General features: G+C 30.1%; 1 protein-coding gene across 3 annotated transcripts; it reads left to right on the top strand.

Annotated features, from left to right (window-relative positions):
* The first annotated feature begins 1,990 nt into the window (after window positions 1–1,990).
* LOC119662774 lies at window positions 1,991–9,668 on the top strand. 3 transcript variants are annotated; one of them, XM_038072522.1, is made up of 7 exons: window positions 1,991–2,210; window positions 2,314–2,386; window positions 8,123–8,201; window positions 8,262–8,586; window positions 8,654–8,803; window positions 8,866–9,015; window positions 9,078–9,668. In XM_038072522.1, exons 3-7 carry the CDS (start codon window positions 8,124–8,126, stop codon window positions 9,404–9,406), a joined length of 1,032 nt encoding a protein of 343 aa, XP_037928450.1. In that variant the 5' UTR covers window positions 1,991–2,210; window positions 2,314–2,386; window position 8,123; the 3' UTR covers window positions 9,407–9,668. The 3 variants fall into 3 exon arrangements, with proteins under 3 accessions (XP_037928450.1, XP_037928452.1, XP_037928451.1); XM_038072524.1 differs by lacking the exon at window positions 2,314–2,386; XM_038072523.1 differs by lacking the exons at window positions 1,991–2,210; window positions 2,314–2,386 and adding an exon at window positions 7,662–7,847.
* The last annotated feature ends 1,341 nt before the right edge of the window (window positions 9,669–11,009 follow it).

Consider the following 11,009-nt stretch of genomic DNA (forward strand, 5'->3'; position numbering starts at 1 on the left):
ATAAAAATCGAGCAAAAAGGCTTTCCTTTCTTCATTGTTTGCTTGTTTGCTAGTTTGCGTGCTTTGTTTATTTATTTGAACTCCGCTTTTGGTGCAGACATCCGACATATCACAAATACTACATTTTAACAGTCTCGGAAATCTCTTCAAATTTAAAGATTCTAGAAAAACACAAAAACATTGGGAATCTCCTCAGGAATTTCAATTGATTTTCTATTCGTTTCTATTCAATTACACAGATTTTTATTGAAAAGCCATTAACTAAGCAGTTGGCTGGTTCCTACATATTAAAAGTTTACTAAAAATAAAATACAAAACAATCTCCAACGGTATATCTCAAATATTATTATATTTCAAGTAATAATATTATTATATATACTTCATATAAAGGGCGATGCAGACTATCAGTTTTGAATGTCATTTAAGTTGCGCTCTCTCTTGCTTAAATTTATTCCAGCGACCGAACTTGAACATGCTCACATTCAAGAGTTGTCATTCAATTCAAATTTTTAAAGAATAAGGGTGTTTACGCACGCTGTTTGTGTGTTTCGCAAGCTGTAAGTGTGTTAGTGCAAACACGTAAAAAACATATGTCAAAAGTAAGCATTTAACATATTGGAATAGTGATGCCAACCAGTCATTTTAAAGATAATTGATTAAACATTTCACAAAAAGTTTTAATAATAGAAATAGTCATGACTGAGTACTAGTATTAAGCCCTAAGTTAAAAATTTTTTTTTGAATATATATATTAAACATTTTTCATTAAATTATGTTAAGCTTAAGATGCGAAATTTTTATAAAATTAAAATTTTCGATTCGAATTAATCCATTGAATTTTTTTAAATAGCTTACTTGTCTTTGGTGGTTTTTATGTAAAAAACTCCCAATTAAATCCCAGTATCTCGAGAACTAAACTATATTTTAACTAAACTCCGTTGTCAATTGGAAGTTGACAGAATTCATATTTTCTTCATTTTTGTGGTGATGAACCTGGATTAGCAGTATTCCACTCTGTCACTCTGACAGAAGTCTAAATGTATATTTAAAATTTCATTAAAATAAATTAATTCTTGATGTTTGTATAGTGTATCAGAAGGTACATCTATGAACATTGTGGACAAACGAGTATTTTTGGAATTCGATTTAATACATAAGCTTACGCAATTCATTTGTTTGGTAACATTGCAAGGATTCACAAAACACACAAAAAAGTAATATTTGACTTAATATTAATTTATATTATATTTAGTAAAAACGAGCATTATTAATAAACCATTTCCTGTTATAATTTAAAACGAAACCTGTGTCGGGAATTATATATAATAAATATAATGTTCAATAACTAAAATAAAATTTTTAATGCAATTAAAAGTGCTGCGGTAGCACTTTTTACAATTTACTGAAAAAAGTATATACACGCAGACGTGTGACAAATCTAAACCGAATTTAAAGAATTATTTTTAATATATTTATAGCTTTCTGTCGTGGTTTAAAGATCCTTCTCTTTGCATCATAAGTCATAAGATTTTGACGGAAAAAATCAGAAAATTAAGAAGTATTTTTATGGGTATATCAGCTATATTAAGAGTTTTGTAGAAATTATCAGTAAAAATATTTTACATTCTATAAATAAATAAATGTGTAATAAATTATGTAGTAGTTTTTTGTGATTTTCTAGTTAAGTACTCATATATGTAACTTGTATATTATAAACTGAATCATACTTTTGAAAGTCTGTCAATATTTAAACTAGGCATGATATCTAAGAGTGGTAAAAACAAGATTGAATTAAAAATTTCTTGAAATTCCACTGTGTCCAAAATAATAGGAGTGCGGTTAAAGAAAAAGCAGATAATTTCTTCTTGATGAAACTTCAATTTTATTATAAAACTTTACGTCCATGAAAAAATCATCAAATTTTTTTTTTATTCAGTTAAACCTGTCATTCTATATATTTATATTTATTTATCATTCATATAGAGAAGTATAGTAATGGTGTAATCGACTTTTTCGACTTATAATCGATTTGAACAAAAATTTATTTCATCACCTTTGATTTGGAAGATAGTTTTTTTATATATACCTCTTATGAGAAGAATAGAAAAATCCGAGTCATTAAATTTTACTCTTCAAGCCTCAGTGGAGCTTCGTCAAACAAATATTGGTCAAGTTCAATAAACATTTTTTAATCATTAAAAATTTTGTGGGTAAGTATTTCCTAGTACTACAATTTTATTATAAATGGATCTCATTTTGGATCAAATGGATCCCATTCCATACATTATGAAAAATTTCAATAATTCGTTTTAGAGATATCTCAAAATCAATGTGAAAATTATACAAAATAATTTCTTCATCGTTACGGCACAATTTCGAAGTCGAGGTACATCTATTTGTAAACAAAATATTATTAAAGACAGCTATTTTAAACATAACATTTTTCTTTCCGATTCCAAAATATCATTAAATCGCGACAGTTATTATATCTGCTTTTAAATTGCAATATCTCGAAAACTGAACATTCAAATAATTTTTAATTTTCTCAGTTTCTTAAATTTTTAAATTGGTAGAATGGATTTGGAAAACTCCAAATCTGTAATTAAAACTTCATTCAAATATATAAAGTATTGATGTTTGTATAGTGTACCAGAAGGTATAGTGTATCTGCGAATATTATGGACATACGAGTACTAGTCGATTATGAATTTTTCGGATTTTGTATTAGTATAAATAAAATTTATTTAGATTTAGATAAAATTATTTTTTATAAGGTCTTTTTATGACGCTAAAAAATTCACAGCACAAGACCTTTTTATTTTTTTCCCATGGAAGATAAGGATCCGTGGGGTGTTCAGGAATAATATTTTATATTTTATTTAACCTGGCTTGTAATTTTCTTAAAACAGATTCATTTCGGGCCATAGGTAATTTAACCCCTCTTTTTCACAAACAAATTTATCTCACATTATATTCTTTATCTTTTTGATTTGAATTTTTTAGCCAGAGAGTTGTAATTTAGAATGGATGATACTAATATAAACCAACCAAATCTATAATATCACCTTTTCAGTCTTCAATTTTATGAGCTAAATTGTGCTCGTGAAATATTATGGTATGTGATTCACTTTTAACCTCATGTAACGCGGCTATATAAAACTATATTGATCTGAATCTTAGTGTTATAAGTAACCACTGTCGCATAAATAGACCGAAATAGATGGGGAGATAGACAATCATTCTACAAACTTGGCTAAATTAATTCCTTTTATCTTATTGATAAGAAATTATGGCTGATATATAATTGCTTACAATAGTGAAGCCATTCTGCTGTAAACATCATAACCAATCCATCATGTTTTTTATTCAAAGTAGTTTAGTGCATTTTACCAAATATAATTTTATTACAAAATACACTAACAAAAGCTAAAAATATTAAATATTATAAATTCCATTAGGTCACTAGTTATTTACTATACAAAATAAAAAAAACAATATAGTAAACCAATTTAGTTGATATATAAATATATTTAGATAATTTACACAGATAAATTTCCACCTCATTTATTCAAATTTTTGAAGAAAAATCTTTGTTGCCCTTAAACAGACTAAGTGTTTTGTAGTCATCTCTCTTTAATAAAAATATTTCTGATTTCACACAAAAGCACAGCAAATCTTCCAGTAGACGAGCAGACTGTCAAAAGTACACAAGAAAGGTAAAAATTAAATGAAATGCAAGTACCCACAGACATTTATTCAGACACACTTGCAATAATTATTTGCTTTAATTAATTGCTTAAAATTTATAAAGTTCAAAACATACAAACACAAGATACTCGTACATAAAAAGTATCTGTAACATTTCGTCAGCACTACACCCAGCCACAGTTAAACAGACGAATTGGAGTGGGAGCACATCAACCCAAAGCACATTTTCAGACGATTTGGTGTTAAATGTAGAATTTTAATTCAAACCTTGAAATGTGCTTTGAGGCACTTGAAGCGTTCAACTTAAAGCAGTAGTGGTTTTGATGCTCATTCTCTACCGAAACAAAAAGCAATTTTTCAGATACAAGTTAACGAGTATCCAAGGAAAAGGTGTGAAGATACAAGCATTATTATGTGAAGTTAGTCACTTCTAAATTGCTTAATTGAGCATATTCAAGTGCATGAAGATAAAGATGTTCTACATCTGTTAACGATTTATGCAAAATAAGTATTTTGCAGGTATTCCTAGTGGTAAACATAGTATTTCGAGTAGTGACAACAGCAGTAAGCGATTATTGCCTTCAAGATACAACTACGCTGAAATATAAATAATATTTTTTCGATTTCAAATAATTTAAAAGGCTTCTGCTTTGATATACCAAAGATTTGATTTCGATATATTGCCTAATGAAATGTTAAGGTGTTAAGAGAAATCAGGTTTCAAAGGTATGCATTTTTTATTTAAAGAACTTAATTACAGAAAAATTAAACTTCCTTTTTTGATTAGTAACAACCCGTGGAAAAGCCAAAGCCCATTTGTTCAGTTTGTGTATATTGTGTAATACAATATAACTGCTTTCTGTGTAAAAAGTAGTAAACACTAAAAATATTGAAAAACGCACCCCACAATTTTTGCGCTGAAGCTATATGCAAAAACCGACAGGCTGTCCTACTTAGCACTATTTAATCTCAGAGTAATCACTTACCGCACGGGGCGGTACGCAGATCTTAGATCAATCATTGAATAATCAAGAAGATTATCAGGAATACTCAAATTAGTCAATGAAATTGGCGGGACTCTGCAGAATCCCTCCAGCTATCATAGAGCAAAAGTGTCCAGATGCACTAACTCGGTAAAGGCTTAACATAAAAACATAAGAGTAAATAGTATTGTACTGTTTTTTTGAGATAGTTTTGAATGCAATCTGTTACCCAGTTCCTTTCGCATTAATGTTTTTGCTATTATACTTTTGAGTGTTCTGCGACAGTCCAAAAAAAAAAGAATTCAACAAATGTGATCGATGAGACACCAAACTCAACTGAGTGTTGAAAACTAGTGGGTTTTTAATATGTTTTTGGAACTGAACTCAGTACTTCGAGGAAGTACTGAAGTGCTACTTCGAGGTAGTTTGATTAATTTTACAGCTGAAAGTACTAATATAACATATGAGCGTTTTTTTTGCGATTGCGGCTTTTTCCCTAATTTAACCAGTCTGAGTCAATCTAAGTGGTCTTAAAATATCCCATAATGAAGTCCTTTTATTGAGGAGCCCTTAAGGATGTAGGCAAACTTTGTTTTGAAGAACTAACTTCTGAAAACGCGAGTTAGTGTCTAAAGCATTTTTACTCAATAGTGTCTGTGTTTACTTGGGTGATATACTCTTACGAATGTGCTATTTGATTATGATAATTAGTAACACATGTGATATTATTTCATATAATTTTACACAAGTATAGTTTGAAACCCAGTATATTTTTCTGATGAAATATATATTTCATTTGTTTTTAGTGAGTGCAATTCTGAGTTATAGTGCAGCATCTACAGAATCAAATAATTTCTCTTGCTCGTACTTTGTCTTTTGTTGTTAGTGAAAATCTAATCAATCATATTAAATATTGGTGTATCTATGTCTCATCAACTGCTATACCCGTAAATGGGAATAGTAAGTCATTTGAATTACAACAAAAGTGTTGGACGATCCTGTAGATATAAGCACGAAAACAATGTCCATTTACATGATTCATTGCATGGCGTAAAGGAATACCATATAAAGCTTACTCTTTCATTCTTCATCATCTTTGTACACATACAATACAGAAAAATTTAGTGAAAAGGTACTACACTACTATTTTAAGTAGATATTAACAAACTTATTAAGACCTAAGGACGACAAAAGTTATATTGAAAAAATGAAACTGGAGTAGCGCACACAAAAGATGCTCGGAGGCGTATAAAGAAGGAAGTTGCGGCCCATACTGGACTATAATGCTTTGAGTCAAAAATTCACTTATATTTTGGCTATGAAGCTTCCATTATGTGCTTATGAAGTTTCTGTTTCTGAAAGAAGAAACTTTAATGAACATTAAATTTTTATGTTAATTTTTAGTTAGAAATTTTAAACAAATTTCATGTGCATTAAAATAGTCTGCCTTTTAGTTTGTACTCAGTCAAAAGTTACTCTATTGCACAAGGCGGACAGTACTTTAAGCTTTCAGATTGTCTTGAAACTTAACATATATGCATTCATACTCAATTGACTACATATACTATATATGAAGAAGCGTCAGCATCAGCATCATCATCAGCATCAGTATCAGTATCAGCATCCTCTTATACTTCATGCTAGCATAAAAGTACATAAAACATATGTGAAAAATATACGAGTATATTGAAGTATGTAATTCATAGCAACTTGTTTTAAAATATACACAATGCAGAGTATATGTTTACACGCACTTATAAAAACATTAAATGAATTTTTACTGACATCGCTAAATGCAATAAAATACTTAAATGACTTTTTAATGGCTAAAATGTAATTATTGACATGCACTTAATTATCCTTAATTGAAATTGTGGCAGCTTTTCGCTTGTTGAGTTTGACTGTTGATAATGATTTTTCGCAAACACAATGTCCTGTGCCTCCACATAACATTTTGTAATGTAATTTGCGACCGTAAAGTAATTAAAGACCAAAGTCTGTATTTATATGAATAGACACAATATATTGCAGGGAGTGACTTTCCTTAAAATATTAGTTATAATTAGTTTATGCTTCATTCAATTACAAGAGGATACAATTTTTTTAAATAATTTTGTAAGCATTTCTATCCAAAAATATACATATATACAAGTGTACACACATAGTGGGAAAAGACTAATGAAACCATGGAGAATTAGAGCATCCATAAAAAAATATGCATATTTACATCTCGATTTAAAAGAACCAACATCACCGTGTCCAGATTTTAACCGAAATTTCTCTCATTCTAAATCTTTTAAAAATAACAAGAAATTTACACTTGACGTGACCATAACTGTCTGCATAACATGGTCCTAATTTCAATAATTTATTATTATTATTATTATTAGATAAGATAAGAAAGAACAGGGTACTAGCTCCCATTTGCGCAGAGCACCGCGACCATGATTGATCTTTTGCGCTACAACAGACCCTAACTGAACAAAAGACATTTCGCCTTTCGGATGAAGGTCAAAATGTCGGTTGTTGAGGACCTCCTAATGTCCGGAAGGTGCTAGCAATTCCCGACCTAGTGATCTCCTCCTGGCCCAGATCAAAGCTGGGCAGTCACATAGAATGTGGCTGGTTGTCTCCTCTGCCTCCAAGCAGAGTCTACAATCCATCTCTTCCGATAGGCCCATTTTGTTGAGGTGGTAACATAGCCCATGGTGATCCGTTAGATATCCCACTAGCAATTATTATTAGATAGCACATCTAAATCTATTAGTTAATTGAATGAAGATAAGATATAGATAATAATTTTTATTCCTCCATAGAAAAGATTTCAATTTATACTCGCATGTTGTTTATGTATATGAAATCTATTTAAATCAAGTACTCCGATAAAATCAGACTGATAAAAATTTTTCAAAAATATTTTTATAAATCAATCTAGTAGAAAATTGTTTTTTTTTTTTGTGACAAAACGAGTATCGAATGTCATATAAAGGATTTATTTTTCGTTGAGAATGTAAAACAGATTGTTCTGTTTCAGCTAATTTAAAACTTTTTTATAACACATTTTTAGAACGGCTTCTAGATTTTAAAAATTCTCGTTGTAATCGCAGACTTTTTCTCTCTATAACTTTGAAGAAGTTCGGAACTTACAACTTAAATGTAAGTAAATACAAAAATTTGGACTATATTTAGACGACGATTGCACGTGATTTTTCCTGAGTAATATTAGAATTTCCAAAACTAATTAGTTTTCTTCTTTATATCAGATAGTTCCTACATAGTTCATCAATATATACTTGTGAGATTATTTCAAATAATGAGTCATTATTTTTTATACTTTAAATACATATACTTTATTATATTTTCATATATTTTAAATATATTGTATTTAACCGATTTCTGATTATATTTTACTCTACATTTACTGAATTTAGAATGGAAGAATTTAGAATTCTTAATATCTTAAGAAAACGCTTATACGACTATTTTTCCTATGGGGTAAACGGAAAGGAAGTAAGTTTGAAAAATAATTGAAAAAATATCGCATTGTGTCTTAATAAGATATTTATTTAGACCCAAGATTTCATCAACGGTACAATAAATAATATTATATTTCGTTTGAGAGGGTATGAAAAACTGAAACTAATTAAGTTCGCAGCATATTTGAAGACCATCACACGTTCAGTCAAACAACGACTCCGAAATAATAGGAGGTTCAAGAGTAGATTAAGTTCGGCAAGCAGAAATCACATGTCACGTGATCGCATTGATCTACTGACCGAGGAAACAATTATTTCGGAAGAAGAATTAATTACACAATTGAACGTGTTTTTTATTCAAGAACTGAATACAACAATCTCAAATCCACGTCATTGCAACTCCAAGCGTTTAAATGGTGGTGAGTAGAAAATTATTATAAAATAATTAATAACATATATTCTAGCAATATATTTCATAAAAAAAAGCTTCAGTTACACGCCTCTCCAAATCCTCACCTAATATTAACAGTAGCTGTGAAAACGAAGCGATACTAAAACGAAGTAGTAGCGCTCCTTCCATAATGGAAGAAGTGGGACTCAATACCGTTGATGAAAGTCTTGGTGTGAAAGTGGAAAGTAAGTGGAAAAATTATAATAGTTTTTAGGTTCCGCATAGTTATTTTCTTTAAAAAAAACAGTTGCTACCATCGAATCCAGAACTTTATTACCAAATGTAAATGATAGCATTCCTGAAGGCGAAAAGCGTATACAATGCAGTAGTGCACAAATAGCGTGCAATATAGTTGATGAAGGTGCTGATATAGTAGCTGTTACAGATGCTAAAGAAAGTAAGTGGATAAATGATAATAGTTTTTTGCCTTACAGATCCTTACAGTTATTTTTTAAAAAGAAACAATGGCTACCATCGAATCAACGACTTCATTACCAAATCTAAGTGATAGCATTTCTGAAGACGAACAACGCATACGATGCAGTAGCGCACCCGCTTTGCTTTCACAGGCAAGCTTCAGTTCACAGCATACCATTCCCATGAACCCATCGAGTTCGGAAGAGCGTATACCACCCGTTCCGGACAACGAAGAAGTAGTAACTCCCTCTCATAGTAATTTAATTCCATCACCTGCACACAATTCGTCATTTAATCAGGTTTTAAGTACTTTGAGAAGAAAAATTCTTCACATTTTTGATTTGATACAAAGATTGTTTTACCTGCAATAACAATCTTTGCCATGTTGAGATAAGGACATTTTTGATGAAAGCCGAAAGCGCATAATTTGGCATTTATGTATGAATAGATTTATCCATATGTAAATGTCCGTATAAACTGTCTCCAATATGAGAAAAATTTGAAATCTAATTTTTCTAAAAACTAATCAGTTTTCTGCTTTATGTCAGATACTTTCATCATATATCAATATATCCAAGTGCACATACATTATAACAACCTTTGCCATATTAAGATGCGGACATTAGTATTTACGACGAAAATTTGCTGTTATTTGTTTTGATATAAAATTATAAGTTTTTTTTTTGATTTTCGAAATATAAAATAAGAAAAAAATTAATAGTAAAATAACCCTATCTTGTTTTAATATTTAATTAATATTAAATTGTCATTTAACGTCAGCTATGACGGTAGTGACTATTTTACTTAGTAGTAACTATTGTATTTGCTAGAGATGTTTCTCGAAAGGCAATGAACTACAACACAAAAAAATTTTTTTTTATTATCAAATTAATTGAATCTTTTTAAGTTTCTTTTGATTAAATTTAATTAATATTAAGTAAATAATATCAATCTTAACCAAGTTGACTTGTCTGGTTGGTTAATTGGCTGTTATTTTCAACATTGTCTATATGCTATCCGTTTTGGTCTATTTTGATGACCTTGGTCTGGCGTATAAACAGCGTTTTTATCTGTATTATCATAACTAGCATTATTGGTCTTGAAGTGCTTTAGTTTGCAAGGCTGTCTATCCAAACTCCCACAACCTTTAAACGAAAATAAGTATAAAGCATTTGCTGTGCTATCGCATTATCCTTAGCTATATATAAAACAATTAACTTTTATGATTATTGTTGTCAGTCTAAGGCGCATTCTAGCGAAAAGAGGTTTTACTGCTTATATACTTGGAGTTTACTATATAGCTCATTTTTTGTGAGCCTATCAGAGGGTTTCACAGGTGCTGCCCATTTTTAATTAAATTTTAAAAGTAATATAATTCGTACCTAAAAACAAATAATTTATATTAAATCAAAACACAATATAGTGTGTTTTATATAAATCGTTGCTGATATAAGTTTCTCTAAAAAAAACTTTATGAGTTAATCCTTTTTTGTTCAAAAAATGCAATTTTTGCCATCATCTGGAATCCAAGCACAAAGCGTGTCATAAAAATTAAATATCTGTTTGCACTTAGTCGTAAACCGATAAGAAAATCGCTTAAAAGTTGCAAACATCCTAAATGACTACAAACTTCATCCTCTTTACAAGACACAGAAGTGAAGTGGACTAACAACAATGCCGCCTACTAAAAAAATATTATTTCCGAATTCATTTGTCATAGACCACAACAAATTAAGAAAAACTACAGTATGCGGATATATCGTCGCACAGATGCACAGATGCACAGATACGGCGGCAGTCCATATATCAAATCAGAGATCCAACTAACCGCCAGTTAGGTTGCGTACTCGAGAAATCTCAAAGATACATTTTACAAACAATAAATCGAAATTTATTACAAAAGTGCGGTATTTGTCTGGTTTGTTAATGTTGCAGTTGTTGTTCATGTTGTTCATGTTGTGGGTGCCTATTGTG

The sequence above is a fragment of the Teleopsis dalmanni genome, chromosome X (assembly GCF_002237135.1).
Source record: "Teleopsis dalmanni isolate 2A chromosome X, ASM223713v2, whole genome shotgun sequence".
In the NCBI taxonomy this organism is placed as follows: domain Eukaryota; kingdom Metazoa; phylum Arthropoda; class Insecta; order Diptera; family Diopsidae; genus Teleopsis; species Teleopsis dalmanni.